The 20,348-nt window shown below is 32.0% G+C and overlaps 1 protein-coding gene across 11 annotated transcripts in view; it reads left to right on the forward strand.

The window, feature by feature from the left end:
• The window catches only part of LOC145254879 (uncharacterized), a 182,963-nt gene that overhangs the window by 29,816 nt on the left and 132,799 nt on the right, over positions 1–20,348 (forward strand). For all 11 annotated transcript variants that reach the window (XM_080113754.1, XM_080113756.1, XM_080113758.1 and 8 more), the window contains exons 2-6: positions 11,891–12,066; positions 12,972–13,210; positions 14,558–14,642; positions 14,742–14,885; positions 16,306–16,580. In XM_080113754.1, the coding sequence (XP_079969880.1) occupies positions 11,952–12,066; positions 12,972–13,210; positions 14,558–14,642; positions 14,742–14,885; positions 16,306–16,580 (858 nt within the window). In that variant the 5' untranslated portion in view covers positions 11,891–11,951. The remainder of the gene's footprint in view (positions 1–11,890; positions 12,067–12,971; positions 13,211–14,557; positions 14,643–14,741; positions 14,886–16,305; positions 16,581–20,348) is intronic.

A 20,348-nucleotide genomic window follows, 5' to 3' on the forward strand; every position in this document is an offset into this window, starting at 1 on the left:
TGAGATATTACAATTCATAGATGATATAAAAAGTTTTTAGAAGTTGCGAAGCGAGCAAGCGCTTCTCTGAAAGAAGCCTTTTGTGGACATCGAGGAAAAGCGTACATACATACATACATTTTCGCTTTTATATATATATAGATTAGATTAAAGATTAATTTGCTTGAAAATATTCATTTGGAAGAAAACTGTATTTTGAGAACTTCTGGTCCTTTGGTTTGTAAAGCAGAAGCTCCTTGAAATCTATGATTATCGAACACGGATTTTTCAAATTTTCTATGCTTAAGGTCTCCATAAATGGAATTGTATGGCACCTGTTAGATATCTCAAGATAAAAGGGGGGCTCCTAAGATATGACCATGACTTTTTTTACAAAAATGTGAATTTTTATGAAGAAGTGACCAACTTTGAAAGAGGATATTTGTTTATGGGCCTACAAAGTTCAATGATATATTTAATCTGGGGATATTTTTCAAGGTCAAATTTAAAGTTGACCATGACCTTTTACCTGAATTTCCAAAATACGTTTAATTTTTTAAAATTTGACAAAATATTTGTCTGTCTTATGACTATATATTCCAAATTTTGTGATGGGCATTCCACTAGAACTGTTTCTACAAGCTTTTTAAAGAAGTAGGCACAATTCAAAATGGCGGAGCATAGTATCTGCGACTTAATATAAAAACGTTTTGATATTTCACAATATGATCAAGTTTGTAAACTATTTTAATGCAGATTAATATTTACATAAAGACCATGATCACAAAATCAACAAAAAATAATTTTTGTTGATGAAACTTGATTTTTTTTTTTTTTTTTTTTTTCTTTTTCTTTTAAATGCCACAGATTTTAAATGGAGAAAGTGGTATAATTAGTGTTTGGACAATTAATCGAAATCTGAAAAATCCGATTTTTTGAGGTATCGGAATCAGAAAATTTTTAGCCCAATTTCCGATCCTAAAAACGATTCCGAAAGAAATGTTAAACTCTTCCATTGCTGGTACTAAAAGATAAAATGGAGAATATTTATTTTAAAGCTACCAGTAAAAATAAAACCTAATAACATAAAAATATGATGTGGATTTATTTTAGCTGTGGAGGGGGGGGGTAAATAAAACATGACATTTTAGTTTTCGTCCAATCCTTCAGCATTGACAAATTTGACAAAGTGCTAAAAGGTATTAAAAATGCTTTGGCTTTTCTATAAATTAGTGGACTGAGCGAAAAAGAAAAATCTAAATATTTTAAAGCTTGCTATTAGGTACCGGCAGCCAAAATTTTAAAATCGCCTTTGGCTAAATTTGATCCTCTCATAAAAATACACACAAATACAAGAAAAACAGAACAAAAATGGAGATATCTTGTTTAGTCTTCAAGTTATGATCATTTTCATATTTGCAAATGTAGCATGAACATGTTTATATTACGACATGGCAACTTTGAAAGCAACTGACAAAAAAAGTAACCGGTAAAAACGTCACAAAAGATGCTTTCATCACTCTTAGTTGACAATAGGAAATAAAAGTATAATCATATCTAAATCAATTTTAGCCTTCATTTTTGAGATGTGAAAAGTGAACATTGCAATATTTATAATCGCAAAATCGCACTGGTGGGCACTTTTTGAAGTACCAGCAAATAAAACTGAATTAAAGAAAATTAAATATGAACATGTAATATAATTCTATGCATAGTGGTTATTATGCCCGTTTTTTTTTTTTTTCTCCAAACAATTCCAGCTGTAAGTTTTTTTCATTAAGTCGATAAAAATACTGATATCTTCAATTTCAATGGCAGAAATAAAGTACCGAATGTTTTAAACATGTACAAACTTCAAAATCACAAAAACTATTAAAGATAGCGATGTGAAACTTTGCATGCATAATCAATACATATTCTAGAATGTCATATCTAAATTTCAGCTCTGTACACCTTGGAGTTCTAAAATAATAAACTTAAAAATCGCAATAATTCACTGTTTATCATGGCGAAGTATTGTATATAAGCAAACGTACCTGTTCAACACCAATTTACATTCAATACAAAAGTAAGCTGCATGTTAACAATAGAGTTCTCTATACAATTGATATTTCCTTGTGATTCTGTTGAACTCTTCACTGGGAACTGACCACATTCGTCCATTTGAGGTGGTTACCTCAAATCCCCAATCAAACACATACAGAGAAGAGACTTTCTCTACTTCTGACCTTGCCCATCTAAAGGTATTTATTTTCACCTTACACTTGTCCAGAAATTCCACTTGTCCTTCTTCACTACTTGTGACAGAAATTACTTGACCTAAATAAAAGTCATAATATACTGCCACAAACTGTCCTTGTTTGCTAAAGCTATAGTTTCCAAACTCTGCCTGATCAACTAGAGCACTTTCTTCATCTGTTTTGCTTTGTGATTCTTCATTGTCGGGAAGTGTTTCATAGTCATTTATTAGGTCTGAGCCATTCAAAAATGCTTTCAAGTGGCTTGCTCGTAACTCTAAAGGTCGGTCAAGTTTTAAATGTTCAGACTTATTGCCCAGAACCATTTTCTGAAACCTAATTTCATCTTTGAGGGCCTCAAGTTTACTATTCCTGCTTCCTAGCACATGTCGCATTTGTGTGACGTTCTCTTCACTGAAACAAGGCCCACCATGTCTTCACTCTCTCAATGATGAGATTTTTTCTTATGGCTTGCTTCCTTGCATTTTTCTCCTTTTCTTGTTTTTTCTCCAGTTGTTGCTTTCTCTTCTGAAGTACCACCTTCTGTAATGCCTGGTGTTTTATTCGGACTTCTTTAGATTTGGATTCACACAATCCAAGCAACTTAACTTGTTCCTTTTCAGATTTACTATCAAGCCAAATTGAAGTCTTGTTTTTCTTCAGCATATTGATGGTGCTATGGCTATGTAAAGATGCATGTCGTCTCTTGAAAATGCTAAAATCCAAATCACCAAAACATTCTTCTCCTATCAAATTGGTTATCTGGCTATGCTGCATTTGCTGACGTTTCTTTTCATCTTATAGTATCTTCCACCTGGCAGGAAGTCTGTCATCTGACGTTGAAGAACATCTTTGTATGCTGAACAAAGTCTATGAAGTAAACTTTGAACAATAGTCTTCTTTTGTGCATCCATTTTGTAGAGGGCAGAAAAAACAGGGCTGTTTAAATTGATGCTAAAAAGTGGTGGAAAGTTGGCATCTGTCAATTGTTCGGCATCATGTTCCCATCTTCCAAGAGCAGCATTCATTTCCATAACATAGCAAAAGAAGTCCAAGTATTTTGGTTGTCTGCTGAGTAGGATCCAGTAAGGTCCAGTAACTTTGTTGTATAACAGTCCAAGTGCAACCATGACTCAGTCAATTGAATCACTCCTCGCGTCATGAAGCACACTTTCTTGTTTGAGATTCAATGATGTGATGAAATCTTGAAAAAATGTCAGAATATCATTTCGATGATAATGGAGTGAAGCAGCAGCCTGAAAAAGGTTGTTAAACCTATTCCCTCTAAAACTTGCTTTGCTAGAATTTTGTGACTGAAGGTGACAATAGGCTTCCCATGAGGCTCTGCATCCATTTTTCTCATCACCTCTTGGTCCCAACACATCAGCAGCAGTCCTGATAAAGCGATATGCTACATTTTCTGAACTTGAAGAAAACCTTTTGAATTTTTCAAGACCATCTGTGCCGATTTTCTCATTCAGATGTTCCCATTTTCTCAAGACTTTTTCGGATTCAGAACTGAGCCCAAGAAGGAAGTGAGCATTACAATGCAAAAACTCCATGTTTTCATCAATGCCAAGTGTATTCATTCTCTGCATGTTAAAGGCTTTGTCGAATGACTTCATGACACTTGCTCTGTCACTCATAAGACCAGTCAGATTCTGTAACATTGACCAGAATACAGTATCCACTTCACTATCTGTAAAGAGATCAGCCAACTCCTGGAGCAGATTAAAGGCTACATCAACAACTGTATCTAAATCTTCCTTGAATACTGAAGTAAATCCACATGAAAGCAACTGACCACCATCTATTGAAAGTTTGTGTCTCACAATCTTTTGACGTTTCCTAGTTGTTCCATCAGAATGTAAGTCTACATTTCTCGATTGCAGTAATGCTTCAGCTATCTGTTGTTTGGCAAGGACATGCCCTTTGTCATAGACATAGAGATGATCGCACTGATGGCAGGTCTTTTGAATCTATAGCTGTGTGAAAGATGTGTCTTGCTACAATATCAATTATATTTCCACAATTCTTGCCAGATACTTCTGCTTGCCCTATCAATTCAATGACATCTTTGGTGTACCGGTTGCTATTATATTCCTTCATAGAAACATTTCTTTTCTCGGCCTGATTAAGAAAATCAAATTTCATAACATAGAATTACATTATTTAATTTTTGGAAAAATACTTGTTTTTTGTCTAATTTTAATTTTTTTGCCAATACTACACTGTGACAAGGCAGTTTGGTACGCGAGTGCACATTCAACAGCCTTCGTTTATGCTCGCGCGTAGCATAAACAAGGGCTGGGCTGTAAAATGGAAAAAAGTCCCAGAGTTCAGGAGTTAATACCATGCAAAAAAAAATCAAACAAAAAACTTTTTAGCCAATAATCACCAAATAAAATCCCCCCCCCCCTTCTAAGGTGCCCAGAAAGTGGGTACTCATTTTAAGTTAAATTTAAATGGAAAAGTGATCATCCACTTTTCGAAAAAGTAATTTCTTCATATCATGAAAATTATTTTTGGCGACGGAAACGGTTTTCAGATTCGTTTTTAGCACACTGAAATCTACAAAAAAACATGTTTTTTTTTATATACGGACGTTAGACGGACCTTAAAGTAAAATAATACCGCGTCTTCAACATAAAAGTTGTTTTCATTGTGCTAATTTGATTTTTCTGTCTAGAATAAAATAAATTAAAACAATGAAAACAATGGTACATATGAAGTGAGCTATTATTTAGGAAACGTGTGAGGGGGGGGGTAACTAGTCTGTACTTTCACCTAACAATGTAATAAACGATACAAGAATAAAATATATTAAAACAATAGTATTTATGAAACAAACTATTATTTAGAAAACCACTCTTAACTTTGTGTGTGTGTCTTTGTTTTTTTTCTTTAAAAAAAAAAATATCATTTAAATTTGTTGTGTACCTTTCAAAGTTGCTTTAATTAAAAAAAAAATTCTTAAAATTATTTATTTGTTCGGGGGGGGGGGAGCGCTCACCCAGTTTAAACGATTATGAATGTCATTTCATTTTATGTTTTTAATAAAAAAAAAAATGTTCCATGAAAAACTTTCCCGTTCTCATTAATTAAATAGAAACATTTCCAATTAAACAATTACGGATATGTTCTCTTTCACTTTTTTTATTTACTTTTATAATGTTCTCCCCTAAATTTGGACAGCAGGTGCGTGAAATAAAATGGCGTCTCCAATTTCGGCAATAGAGTGTAGAAGCACCGTATTTTCAGCTAACAATTTAAATTATACAAAAATAAAAATTAATGTTAAAATAATAAAAAAAAAAAACAATAGTACTTATGAAGCGAACTAACATGTGGGGGGGGAGTTTTTTTTAAATTTAAATTTAGCCTAATCTGTACTTTCGGTACTTATGCACTTAGCGAACTGTGCTGAAATAACATTTAGAAAGCTATTCTTAACATGAGTAGGAGAGGGTGTTTTGTAATGCTTCTGAACTTTCAACTAACAATTTAATATAAAAAGTTATCGTAAAACTTTAATTTAACTTGAAAATACTATTTAAAAATACTGCGGTTTCGCTAAGTGCAACCACCGTACTTTCATCTATGGACGACAATAGTTTTTTACGTTTATTCAAACTTTAATTTTATGCAGTCTCATGCCTTGAATTAAATATCTACCATGCACCAAATCATTTTCAAATAAATACAAAATGCTAGAAACGTGCCGTTCAAGTTGCTTCTTGTCTAGCATTTTTTACGCTCTTTTGCCAAGTTTGTTTACTTTCAGGAAACGGGTTTAGAATGCCGAATAAACGAATATTTAGATGCTCTCAAACGTTTTAAAAGTAAATCACTAGTTTTATAAATGGTTTATTATAAATACTCCCTATTTATTTCCACCCCTAAAATGATACAATATTAATTTAATTTTTGAAAAAATCCAAAATATCGCTTATTTGTTTACGTTAAAAAGCTGAATACGTGCTAAAATACTTGTGAATATTTAAAATATTCAAATGTAATTTTTACAAATTAATGTACAGAAATGGTTTTTTATCGCTTATATTGAAATTAAAGCAGTATAGTTACCTATTTGGTGAAATACCGAAGTCGAATAACTTTCATTCATTGACTCGCACATTTTCACCGTGTTCACGGTTCACGCAATTTTGTCCAAAAGACTCCCGAGGTGTCAATTTTCTTTCGCCTTGCGCATTTTCGCGAATAAAGCTAGGTACAATTTCTTAGCACCATTTTAAAGGAAATTGAATAAACTTTAATTTAATATCACGTTTGCCATGGTTATTATGAATAGTTCATTCACTAGAAGCAAATTAAATCAAAAAAAAATTTTTTTAATGAATTTCGCATATTTTTTTTTATATTTGTTGTAATTTTTATATGTGAATAAAGATAATTCTTTGCTTAATTTGATGCTATTTATAGTTTTTTTTATTGGTCGAATGGCAAAAATGCACAAGAGTTTTAAATAAGAGGTATGATTTTCTTGATTTTTAAAAAATTAGCAACTAGCGTTCCACGTCAAAATGTTATCCCTTTTGTTGGTGCTATTAAAATAAATCAGTAAAATTGAATTTTTGTTCAACAAATACAAAATAAACACCATATGAAAGATAGAAATTTGCTCTTTCATTTAATATATATTTTATCTAAAAACAAATTCAAACAAATGAAATACAGGCTGGTGAATATAACCTAAAGTTGACCATTTTTTACGAATTCAACTCATTTTTCAGGCTGCTGCCGATACCTATTGCTATTATGAAAAAATGTTTCAATAAAACATTGTTCATTTTCAAATGTATCCCAATGAACACAATGATTTCTTATGGATATAGTGCATCACTATCATGTCAAATGCTAAAGAAACTGTTTACCATCAACATCAAATGTTGTCTATTCTTTTGATGCAATCTTATATATATATATATATATATAAGGCAAAATGTGTATGATCATTTCGTGTATGTCTTCAAAAGGCTTCTTTCGCATGCGCTCCCGGGGTCGTTACTATCGCTTAAAACTATATAGGTCCTATATCATAATATCTAGGAATTAGGAAAGCGCGTAGTGTATAGATTTATTTACGTCGATTTTTACAAATTTGTTATTTTGGCTTCTCGCGTGTTGATTGGGCTTTTTAGTATAAATAAAATGAAACTAAACTCAAACGGACGTGTTCGCGGCAATGCGCCGGGAACAGACGCTTATGCTGCATGACTTGTATTTGACGTTCTTAATTAGGTCAAATGGGAGCAGCAAAGTTAACTTTTATTACGCACGCCTGTTTTTATAGTTACATAAATAAATTCAAACACGTCTACGCTGTATGTCGCAGTGGCCCGATGGTAACATTGCAGTTTTTTTTTTCACATTAATTTCCAACTCAAGGGTACGGGTTAGATTCTCATACTCACCTACCAAAACATTTTTTTATTATTATTTAACCCCCCCCCCCCCTCCCCCAGAGTTTTGATTTACCTCAAGACACCCGGGCATTGCCGAGTACCCCCCCCCCCCACGCTAGTCTAATATATAAAAGGCAAAATGTGTGGGTGTGTCTGTATGTTTTTATGTCTCGCAAAAACTTTTGACAGAGGCGACCAATCCTAATGAAATCTGTATTGTTTTAAAGCTGCGTCTTTCAAACAAATATTGAAAAATTTGCCAAAAACATTCATTCCACACTCAACTGAGCAGTTTTATACAAGGAGGGATCTCTTTTTTTTTTTTTCTCCCCCCCGACATTTTAGCAAAGCATTGTCTTTTTGATTGACTACGCTTAATTTCAACATTCCAAACTTCGGTTGGGCAAAGGAGACCTCATCTAAGACGTCACATTTTTTTTCCTTTTTCTCTCCTTCACCTTGTGAGTTTAAGCCTGGCTGCTTACTACCACTTTGTTTACACCTCTGCCTACTGTTGTTTCCCCCACTCCACCTGTTCCTTACATCACCTGCCACCTACCGTTATACCCCTCTCCCCGCGTCCTTACTACACCACCTAAAAGCCTGGGCAACGCCCCCCCTCCCCCTCCTGCTAGTAACCTAATTAAATCTCAACAAACTTTTTAGGATTCTTTATTACATCACTTTTTCTGTATCAAAATCTGTGTTGTATAAGAAAAATTATGAAAGTCATTGTAAAACAGTTTGATCTCTCGAAAAGCCTTATTTTGACTTCACAACTAGAATTTGCATAAAACTCTGTCAAGAATCTTTTTCCTTTAGAACATTCATTTTTGAAGTTTTTCATAAAAAAGTAAATATAAACAGAAATTTAACTTTTTTTTGTAGATTTAGAATATCGATCACCAAGAAAAGAACTGACCCATTGAATTATCGCCCTTTTTGCCAAAATATTTGAGTTTATAATTAATCAAGCTCCAGTTCACCACCTTACAGTTGTTAAACTTCTGTCCAACCAACAATATGGTTTTAAGAAAGTTTGTTCTACTGTTGATATCCTAACTGTAATCTCTGAACGTATTTACCATGCACTGGATAAAGCAGAGGAATTTAGGGAAGTAGCCCTAGATATATCTAAAGCTTTTTACAGGATATAGGATGTGGGTCTTCTCAGAAAAATCAGATCATATGAAATTACTGGACGAATACTTAACATAATTAAATCCTTTTTAAGTAAGAGAAGGATCCTGGTTGTCCTCGATGGATATGCGTCAAAACATGATATAAATGCGGGTGTGCATCGGAGGTCGATCCTTGAACCTAATATTTATAAATGATAAAATTGTCTCTGAGATGTGTATATTTGCGGATGACACCATGCTCTATGGCAGGCACAAGGGGAAAGCATGAACACATCTAAGGCAATGACGGAAACCCTAGAGGAAGACCTCCAGTCTGTGGTGAAATGGGGACAAAAAATGGATGGTAACATTCAATGCTGCTGAGACTAAGCTTCTTTCCTTCAATAATTACAAGAAATCTTCTCAACCACCAATAACTATGGCTGATGAGACATTACCTGAAAGTACTTTGTTCAAACTCCCGGCTTAATGTTCACAGGGAACATAAGTGAGAACAAATACATTGAGAGCATTGCCGCGGCTGCTGTGAGGAAGGTGGGCTCTATGCTAGAAAGTGCCTGAATGTATCCTGTACCGTTACAAAGCCACCATTCGACCCTGTAAGGAATGTTGTTGTTGCGTTTTGGGCTGGTGCATCTATTAGTCTCTCACTCCTGGACAGTTCAAAAGAGTTGCCAACCTAATAGGTCTCGAACTGTCGGCTAGGCTTCAGCCTCTCTCCCATCGATGAAATGTTGCATCCCTCTGCCTGTTTTACAAGTATTTTATTGGTATATGCTCTGACGAACTTGTACCCCCTCAATGACAACAAGCAGCAAAATCCCACATATGGCAGAAAGCCTTCTACTCTAATAGTTTTCTTCCCCAAAATTGCTAGACTTTGAAATTCCTTTCTGGGTTTCTGCTTTCCTGTCTGTAATGACATGCAGAAGTTCAAGTGTGATGTAAACAGACATCTTGCTGCTCAACTCCCTACATAGTATCCCTGCAATTATGTCCCAAATTGTAGCCCCTTTACATCAAAGTGGCAGCCTTTGTCTGGGGCAAAAAGGTAATTAAAATAAAAAAATTTGTTCACCATTAAGATCACATGTTTTATGTTATAATTTAACACCTTTCAGAATTCTTTTTTATTATATCACTTTTTCGTAACAAAATCTGTGTGGCATTAAAAAAAAAAAAAAAAAAAAAAAAAAAAAATTTAAATTGCATCAACAGAATTTTTTTTTTTTTTTTTTTTTCTTTCTTTCTGGTCCCCTTTATCAGAGAGGGACCAGACCTATGTTTTCATTGGTCTGCGTCTGTTATTCCAGATGATTGCCAGATAACTGTCGATTAGTCTTTCCTGAAATTTTGCCACAAATTGAATTTAATTAAATAGATGTGCACAGTAAAAAAACTTTTTTGCAAAAATTCCCGTTGCGTCCCTAGGGGCTCCAGAGGCAAAAAAAAAAAAATGTCCCAAAATGACACGTTTGGCCTCATAGCATTTAATCCATCCATTAGATTTTCCTGAAACTTGATCAGAATATGGAGGCCATTGTTCTTAATATAAATTCAGTATTAGTAACCCTGGCAAAATTCTGGTTCACATTCCTCTGGGACTTTTAGGGCTAAAAAACATGCCTTTTTCGGAGCTCTTTTTTCATATTACTCCAAAACTTGATATATGTCTATATAATGATCTTCTATGATGCTGAATTAAAATATACATGTCTTAAGGCATGAAACTGCACAGTTTGTCTATTTTCACTGAGATTCGGCATAACCAGGAGCTCAAAAGGCGTCACAAATGACCCAAAATTGCAAAAATGACACTTTTTACCTCATAACTTTTGCCCCATCAATTAGATTTTTCTGAAACTAGGTCAAAATGTGAAGTCAACATTAACCCTTCACACTTCTCACATTCATCATTTCTTCACTTTTTTTTTTTTTTCTCTTTTTTTCTTTTGTGGCGGCATCTCACATGCCGCATCAAAGGGGGAACCACGCATGCGCAGCTTTATTTAATTTTTTTTTATGACCATGGTCTTTATGTAAATATTAATCAACATTAAAATAACCTTACAAAGATATCAAAATGTTTTTATGAAGTAGCAGGTACTATGTTCCCCATTTTGAATGTTGCCCTCTTTTATAAATGTTTGTAGAAACAGTTCTAGTGGAATGCCCATCATGCAATTTGGAATATATACTGTCATAAGATAGACAAATCTTTTGTCAAAATTAAAAAAAAAAATTAAAATAACGGTTTTGAGATTTATCTTTTAAAGTTGGTTACTTCGTAAAAATTCACCTTTTTGTAAAAAGGTCAGTCATATCTCAGGAACTCCTGGAGATGTGTAACGGGTGCCATTCAATTCCTTTCAAGGATATCTATAAGTGTAGGAAATTCGAAAAAAATCTGTCAGGTATGGTATTGGAGGGGGCATTTAATTTGACATGGAATGAGCCATATAAGAATCCTATTTAGAAAAAATTCTTTACATAAAATAATTTACTGATATCAGATTCACTATGTTTCTTATTCAATGAATTGCTTTGAAATTTTTCATTTAAACAAAATGATTTAAAAAATATATACTTATGAAATTATATTCGCTCAGAGGTATTCATGTTAAAAATGAAAAAAAGAAGTAATGAATTCATAAAATTGTAATTTTAGGGGTTTAAATTTTGTTCCTATTTCTCATATTTTATTATTACTTGACTTCCAGACTATTCCAGGTAATTTTATTGTATATCATTTAATTTTTTAAAAACTTTTATAACATTAAGCCTGCAATATCAAAGGGAAAACCAAACCGTTGCAGATGAAAGAATAACACATGATTTGTTTTTTATTAGATGTTAAAAATTACTTGCCTTCCCATGATATCCTTTTAGTTTGAGATAAATTTCTTCGGTCCAGAATTTCATTCATGGAAACGGATACTTCCCTTTGTCCACCCTACAAAATGAGTATATCCTAGTATTTTATTTTTATTTTTATTTTTTTAATTTGTCATTTAAAATTATTTTATTTATTTATTTTTTTTTTAAATTAATATTCATAAAGAAAAGAATAAACCAACCTAATAAGCATTTTTCTTTTTTCTTTCAGATTAATACGGACCGTTCATAGGGTATATAAGCAGAAAGGTTTCAATGAACGCCTTGGCAAGATGTCCTCACTCTCGGGGCTAGGTAACAAAGGGGAGAAAGGAAAGGGAAAATTTACGTCGATTAATATAAATAATATATACAAAGGAAAAAGTGTAGAGACACAGAAGTCAATCGGTAAGTATTTTACACTTAAAATAGCCACATATTTAACATGGTTTTACAATAATTTGAGAAAAATAACTACTTCATAGTTAAATATTTAAAATTTAAAAAGAACCGGAATTGGAAATTTAGTAAGGAATTGGTAATTGTATCTGAATCAAGGAGCAGAGGTGGGGGATGGGGGGATATTAGAATCCTCTCATCACCAATGGAATTAGAAAACTGCTTAGAAATGCAAAATAGACTAAGTACAAGATGAAAGAAAAACACTTAAACCTAATAGTGCCATCTTTTGTTGTACTATCTTGGCTATGGCTCTGTTTTACCCTGGATATGTTTTGCCTGTATTTTGGAAATACAAAGGATAAAAATTAAATACATTGCAATGCATGTGTAATTCATGTGTTTGTTAAATGGAATAATTGGACCCTTTTTATTTAGTTGTAAATATAGAAATAAATATAAACTGACTAAAATAAAGGTGACAAATAAATTTGACAAAATTACATAGAGTTGATCAGAAAAATATTTTAAAAATGAGCTAAGACCTAAGAAAAAAAAAAACAAAAAAACTTGACCTTTTTAGTACTATCAGTTGTGAGATTTTGCGTGATAATAGTATTGAATAAAAGGTTTAGTTTTAATATTTATGATAATATAAAAATACAAAACGACTTAGAAATAAGGATGAACAAAAAATGAAATGTACTACTTTTTAGCTAAATATCCTCATCTTATTATTGTATGATGAAGATATATTTAGCAATCCAAACTTTAGTTTAGTGGATATTTCAAAATGTCTGCTATATGATCATTTTATCAGACTAAAAGGTCATTAAAGCTACCAACCAAATATATTTGTATCATTTTTAATTTCTTTCAAAATTATTTCTGATTTTTCTTTTTTTTTCTTTTAGTAACTCGCCAACATGGGTTGCAAAGTTTGGGTAAAGTGGGCAGTGTGCGCCGAATGCCACCACCTGCTAATCTTCCAAGTTTGAAGAGTGAAAATAGTGGCAACGATCCTAGTATCAACTTAGTACCTACCGGAGGATCAGGATGGGGAACCAAGGAGAAGGACACCAGTGGAACTCAGCAGCAGTCGTCGCAGCAGCAGCCGGCTACTACAGCACCTTCGGGGCAAGTCATCAACAAGGTACGATCTCATTTCTTACGCTTTGCTACCATGTCACCTATCTTTGGTAATTCTACTTCTATCTTTGCTATGTGTCTGAATTATGCTGCACTTTAATCTTAATCAAAAGTTCAGTGAACTAGAAAAATATTTTTATGACTAGGAAATGAATTGAAATAAACAATTATTTAATAGGATTATCTATTAATGAGGGTTAGTAGTGCCGTATCAGTTTTGGTGTCCTAAAACTATCCTAAGATTTACCTTCTCTTTGGTGGAAGAGAGTAATTTTCAGTTGTTAGGATACCATCTTCTCAATCAAGGAGTATATGTTTGTTCGCCATAATACCATCCACTCAGGCCAGTAAGAATATGGTACCGGAACGATTAATTATTGAAGCACATGTTTTTATTTACTAGATATATGCAGATAGTAAGAGTTCAGCGTTTCTTTCAACATGGGTATATATATTTCTCTAATAAAGTCTTTCACTTAAAATACAAAGCAGTAACATTGAATTTTCTGCTTGAAAAAAAGTTTTGCTTTCGTTTGCTAAATAAATCCTGTTAAATAAAACAAAACAGCTATACTGACATTTGGAAGTTATTCTTAGCATATTTGTTTATAAACATTTGGAAGTTATTCTTAGCATATTTGTTTATAAAGATGGTCACTAAATTTTAATTGCCAATTTTCATTTGAGTATTTCTTTATTTAAATGAATAAGCATAAGTTTTTTTGTTTTTTTTTCTATTATTAAAACAAGATTATGCTTATTTGTAGTATATTTTCATTTGTCATGTTTCTCTCGGGCATTACCTTTTCTTTTTTTCTTTTTTTTTTTGTGTGGTGGTGGGGTCACAGCTAGAATATGAGACCGAATAGGGAACATATATTTGCTAGTATATGTATATAATAGAATGATCTTTTCTTTCCTTCTGAATTTAGCAATAATAAACAAATAACCGAACATTTTTTTTATATACATCTTCTCACTGCACACATCACCATTTCATATAGTGTTTCAGAAAATATTTTTGCATTTTTACTTATTACAAAAAATTACTTCCAAAAATAAAGATAGTAATCAATTTCCCTCTTATACTGTATCTACTAACACAGTACCACTTAACACTGGGTTAGTGCTTTACATAACTAAAACCATTTCACAATTTCATCACCATTTTGCAGTACCTTAGTTATTACTTTAGAAGCTTAAGTTTTATCCATATGATTGTGTGGAGAAAATTTAACTTAAATATAAAATACAATTAATATGCATATTTATAAGTGTTAATGTAATAAGTTCTCTTTTCATTTTGATCTGACTCCTGTAGTATATATATTTGTTTTTCATTTTATTTTAGCAATCGAACACATCATCTGGGGCAACCACAAACAGTACTGGGGGAAAATCATGGAGCAGTGTGACTGTTGGGGAAACTTCGCAAAGTAATTTAAATTTTTTTCATCTTTTAATTCTAAAACAAATTTTATTTTTAAAGAAAAAAATATATATATATATATAATTATTTATTTATTTTTTTTTAGGTGGAATTTTGAGCCATCAATCTCCATTGTTTCACGAAGAATTCCCAAGGCTTGCGCCTGGTGGGGAAGAAGAAAAAAAAGAGGTGAAAGAAGAGGCTGGAAAGGATACCCAATATGGTCCAGGACCAAGTTTGCGACCTCAAAGTAATATTTTAACTTCATTACTTTATGAAAGTTAAGAAATACAGTGTATATTTAAAAAAAAAAAAAAATTGATGAATAAATGTAATATATAAAGCAAAATTTTAGTAACATTAATATCAGGTATATTTATAGGCACTACAAAAAGTCCATTCAAAAGTAGTTAGTTCTGATGACATTTCAAAATGAAAAATATGAAAATTGCACTATATTATCTATGTAAGGAACAGATATTAACTGAAAATTTTAGCATCTGGTAGAAATTGGAAATTTATTCTTAGGAAAATATAAATTACTGGTTAGACCCGTTTCCTAGAATAAAAATGCTTTAGGTGTGGAAAAAAATTAAACTTGGTATATGTATAGAAAAAAACTTTTGAACTGGTAATTAAATAAATTTTTGAGGTAGAGTTGTGTTAGTTCTTTATATCATTTAAAATCCTATTTGAATCATGAAAATTACTAACAGTGGATTAATTTTCTGGTTTTTGTGTTTAGATAAATATTTTCAACAGATATTTTGAGTGGGAAGTTATGGTCACTTCCTCTTGTGAGTCAGATATGTCAATTAATCTAGGAAATTCTGAAATTGAATGAAAGACTTTCATTTTTGGAAATGCATCAGTTATTGGTATGAAGCATGATCATATTGGAGCTATATGTAGTGCCTGTGTTTATAGTCCTAGGGTAACTGAATTTAGACAAAAAAATCTTAATTTTTTTTAATGAAGTAGATATATTTAAGAAAAAAAATTTGTAGTTAAATGCAGACAAACATTTAAGTCCAGGTTAATTAAACAATACAGAAAGTGGTAAAGCAAAGCAAATAGTATTCTAAATTGCTATATAATTGAAAATCTGAATAAGAACTTTATCAATATCTGCAATTTCAAACAAATTTAAATTACATATTAAAGAATATTTTCACCGCTGTACTAGTGAAAATTTGACATTCTGATGAATTTGTGTACCAAATCAATTTAGACTTGCATTTAAAGTGTATAAGACCGTATATTCTTGAGGATTGTATCATCTTTGAAACTTTAGTAAAAATGTTTGGATTAATTTTTTGTTATAAGGTTTTATTGCAGATTGGTTTTCATGTTATGATACTTGTCTTCATTCTATTAAAGATTTAAAAATATAAACGGTGAGCACAAAACCAATGATTTTCAACACTGAAAATCTGTAACTATTGTAATATTAATAAAAAAAAAAAAAAAAAACTCTATTGAAATGTCACTTTAACGTTTTATTTCCTTTATGTAAATTTTTTTTATACTCTGACGCTTTCTGAAAAAAAATCTTTATTTTTCTCTTTGGCATATTTAGATTTTATAAAGTATGAACTCTTATTGAAATTGAATGTGGAGAAAAATTAAATATTTATGATGGTACATTTAATTTTCTTTTAACCTCCTAGATGTTGCAAGCTGGCGCGAAGGAGGCGCTCGTGGTGCTATACAACCACAGCCAACGCCAGAAAATCCATCTTCTTCTTCACAAACTGCGAATGCGACTTCTCAAATAAATGGCCCCCAGATGTCAGGTGGCCCGGAGACGGCTCCGCAGCCGGTACCACCTCGGCCGGGTCCTTCAAATCAAGGACCCGGCCCTGGTGCTGTACCTCAGCTCGGACCTCCTCACATGGGCTTAACTAATCCGCCTACTCAGTATCGCAATATGTTACCACATTATGTAAGTACAGACCTGTGTGTTTGCTTTTTTTTTTTCTTCAAGATTGCTTTTAATTGCTATATATTAAGCAATAAATAACAAGATTAAATGGTTTTCTTTTCTGCATGCAAGGAGTGTTTTATTCTGTCTTAAAATTCAATGTAATTAGTGTTTATTTCCAAAAATCGACACAAAAAACAAATGAAAAGAATGAACTGTTTTTAAAACTTAAAATCTTTTATGAAAAAAGTAAATTTGAATTCCGGACAATGAAGACATTTTGATTAGTAGAATTTCTAATATCGAAATATATGCTTGCAGTTAGATAATTTATTTACAACACCCTAATATGTCTAAGTATTAAAAGACAGGTTTTTTTTTTATTTCTTGTCTCATTATTTTCACTCTCGTAACTCCTCTGCTTGTTTTGATATGTTATTTCAATTAATATTGTGTCATTTTATTTTACAGAACTTTTTTTAAAATTTCTATTTCACTAAAAAAAAATTTTTATTTGTGGATAATATTGATAAACAAGCCATTAATCTGAAGGGTTAGAAATAAGCAGAGAATGTCACAAAGTGAAATAGTTGGTCGTTAGTTAATTTTATCTGCAAACAATTGCATTAAAAAAAAAAAAAAATTCAGTACATAATGTACTGTACCTTGTCAGAAATAAATTTCCAATATATTAAAAAAAAGTGTTCATATATTGTTGTTGATGCATCAAGGAGATATGATTACATTGTTAGTAAAATTGTAAACAAAGATCTTACACAAAGCTTAGGAAATATATTACTCATACAAATTCGGATGTCCCTGAACATATCAGCTCCCTAGTTAAATTATCCAAGACTCTGTTAAATGGTCCCTCTTCTGAGCTACTGATTCATATTCTGTAAGAATCTTATTTTTTTCCTTTGTGGTAGTATTTGCTGGTTTCTACTTTTGGACTAAATAATGGCTTCTTTAGTAATACTATCGGGACAAACAGCATAAAAAGCAAGTATCTTATGTAAGGTACCCTGCATGTGTGTGTGATATAAATGAATAGTTTTGCCAAAATGTGGATCTCTACCTACCTAGAAGTCTTTGGGCTTGTTTTTGTTTGACTTGAACTGTTTCTAAAACTTTAAATCTTTTAAAAAGCAGTTTTAAGAATTTTATATGCATCTAAAGGAAGCTACTCTTCTTGGGATTAAGATTTTTTATTATCTGACTTTGTTTAGTATTGCTTTTAATGAAGGCCCATGTTTATTGTTTTAAATTCTTCATTTCACTTTTGCTGTCCCTATCTATATATAAGTATGAAAAATATATCTTTAGGTTAAATGTCTGTCTTACTGTTGGATGGCTTCTAGAAATTGAATTCTCAACTGGCCTATTAATGGGCAAGTTTCTCTATATTTCACTTTCTCTCAAATTTATCTTTGTTTTCTTTGGTCTAACCTTGCTACTACGACTGTTTTACATCTACTAATCCAGGTACTCTCATCCGTTCTTTAAATATAAGCAGACCAATGAAATCATCTTTTTTGCATACATCCAGTTTTTAATCTTCCTCTTAATTGATTGGCTAAACCTGTCTTTAAGATTCCCATGTAAAACCAAAAATAATTTAAAAAAAAAACAAAGGAATAGCACAATATTAATTGAAATAAATCAAAACAAGCAGATGAGCTACTAAAATGGAAACAGTTCGATATGACAATCAAAACCTACTCACTAAACTCAAAGGCGTAACTAAATGCTCTCTTCTATCATTATGCACTATAGAAGAAATCAGACTTAGATGTGCAAAAAATACAAAAAAAAAAAATATATATGTATCAATACATACATTCTAACCTTTAATACTCGCCAAATCACCAAAATTGTCAAAGTAGGATATCTGATAATTACAAAACCATATATCACTAACCCACTAAGATGCTATGATTGCCAAATATGTGGACACCATTGTGACAAGATGTAAAAGAATAAACATGAACAAAGAAGAACTACAGTTAATAGTAAAACTCAACCAGGTTGCTATCTGTCTTCAAGAAAGCTTCCTCAAAAATGTCAAAAAATCTTAAATACCAACAATTTAACTATATAAAAAATACTGATCTCTGAACTTCAAGTTGCACAAGAATCGAATGATATACCTCACAGAACTCAACTACAAGCTATAACAGTTAAAATAACTGCGCAATCAAATCATCTTATTGATCTACATTCTTCTAAATGAGAAATTAAGAGAATGAATTAAAAAAACATAATATGGCTACCCACACCTTTTATATTACTCAGATTTTAACTCTCACAGCCCAATATGGAGTTGCAATGAAACCATAAAAAGGGCAAATTCTTGGAAAGCTTCATAAACAAAAAACCCTATGCATTTACAACAACCAAATTCCGACACGCATGTTTCCGCACTTGGAGAAATTTTTAGCAATAGACCTTACTCTGTCACCTGTCCATTCTAATGGACTTTACATGGTCAACACGCAATGATACTTGTGGAAGTGATCACTTACCAATAATACTAGAAAGTTTGAATACCTATCCAGTAGACAAAACTCCAAGTTGGAACCTCAAAAAAGCAAACTGAAACAAATTTAAAACTATTTATTCCACAAAACTAACTCCCAACTCAAAAACCAAGACCAAATTATATACAGTAGAACTTGGAGATGCAGCATTAAAAATTAGTAAGAAAATACAGTACAATATATAATACACATGCATGTAATCAAATAACATTAAAAATAACCCTGTAAGCTGAGCCAAATATCCTATTCCACATCATAACCTGAAAAAAAAAAAAACATATCCTAGAGCCACAGTATCCCGGGGTTCTACTGTACTTTATCAAAACAATAACTTCCGTAGCAGAAAAAAGGTATCGCTAAATTTTACAAACCCACCAAACACAACTTCTTGGTTCAACATTGAATGCAGAAAAGCTATCAAATCATGCAAAGCTGCTCTATGCAGATTCAAGTCTCATCCAACAGTAGAAAACTTAAATTCTTTCAAAATATGCAGAGCCAAAGCGGCAAAGAATTAAACAATCTAAATCTTCCATATGGAAGAATTCATATTCAAAATTAACTTCAACAAATATGGTGTAGAAATATTGTAAGAAAATCATGAGCAAAAACACAAGTATCCCCTCTCAAACGTTTAAGTAACAACAATATGCCTAAGAAATTGCAAATACATTTACCTAAAATCCCTCTGCTACAAATCACAGTAAAAAATTTCAGAACTTCAAAGAAAATAATGAAAATATAAAACTGGACTTTCACTTGAAAAACACAGAAAAATACAACTTGCCTTTTACTGTAGCTGAATTACAGAACTCCCTTACCCAATCGCATAATATCTATATAGTAAGGCCAGACAATATACTTTACAAACTCCTCAGCTTCCAGATCCTTTCATGAAATACCTACTAAAAATCTTAAACAATATCTGGATTAGTTGTAAAGTACCCAATCTCTGGAAGCAAGCTAACATCATCCCCATACTCTAAACTGAAAAAACAACAAAAAAAAAACATATCAAACCTATTCAGCTATAAATCCATTTGCTTAACCAATTGTTCGTGAATAGTCAGCAACAGACTAATTTGGACAAGAGAAACTAATCTGACTTTCAAGCTAATTATAGAAAGGATGAAGCACAATTGACCATTTAATTTGATTAGAAACGCTCATCAGAAATACCTTCATCAAAAAAGAACATTAATTGCAATCTTTTTTGATCTCTAAGGCATTTAACAATACATGGCAATAT

The sequence above is a fragment of the Euprymna scolopes genome, chromosome 30, assembly GCF_053919585.1.
Source record: "Euprymna scolopes isolate OS-2025 chromosome 30, ASM5391958v1, whole genome shotgun sequence".
Lineage (NCBI taxonomy): Eukaryota > Metazoa > Mollusca > Cephalopoda > Sepiida > Sepiolidae > Euprymna > Euprymna scolopes.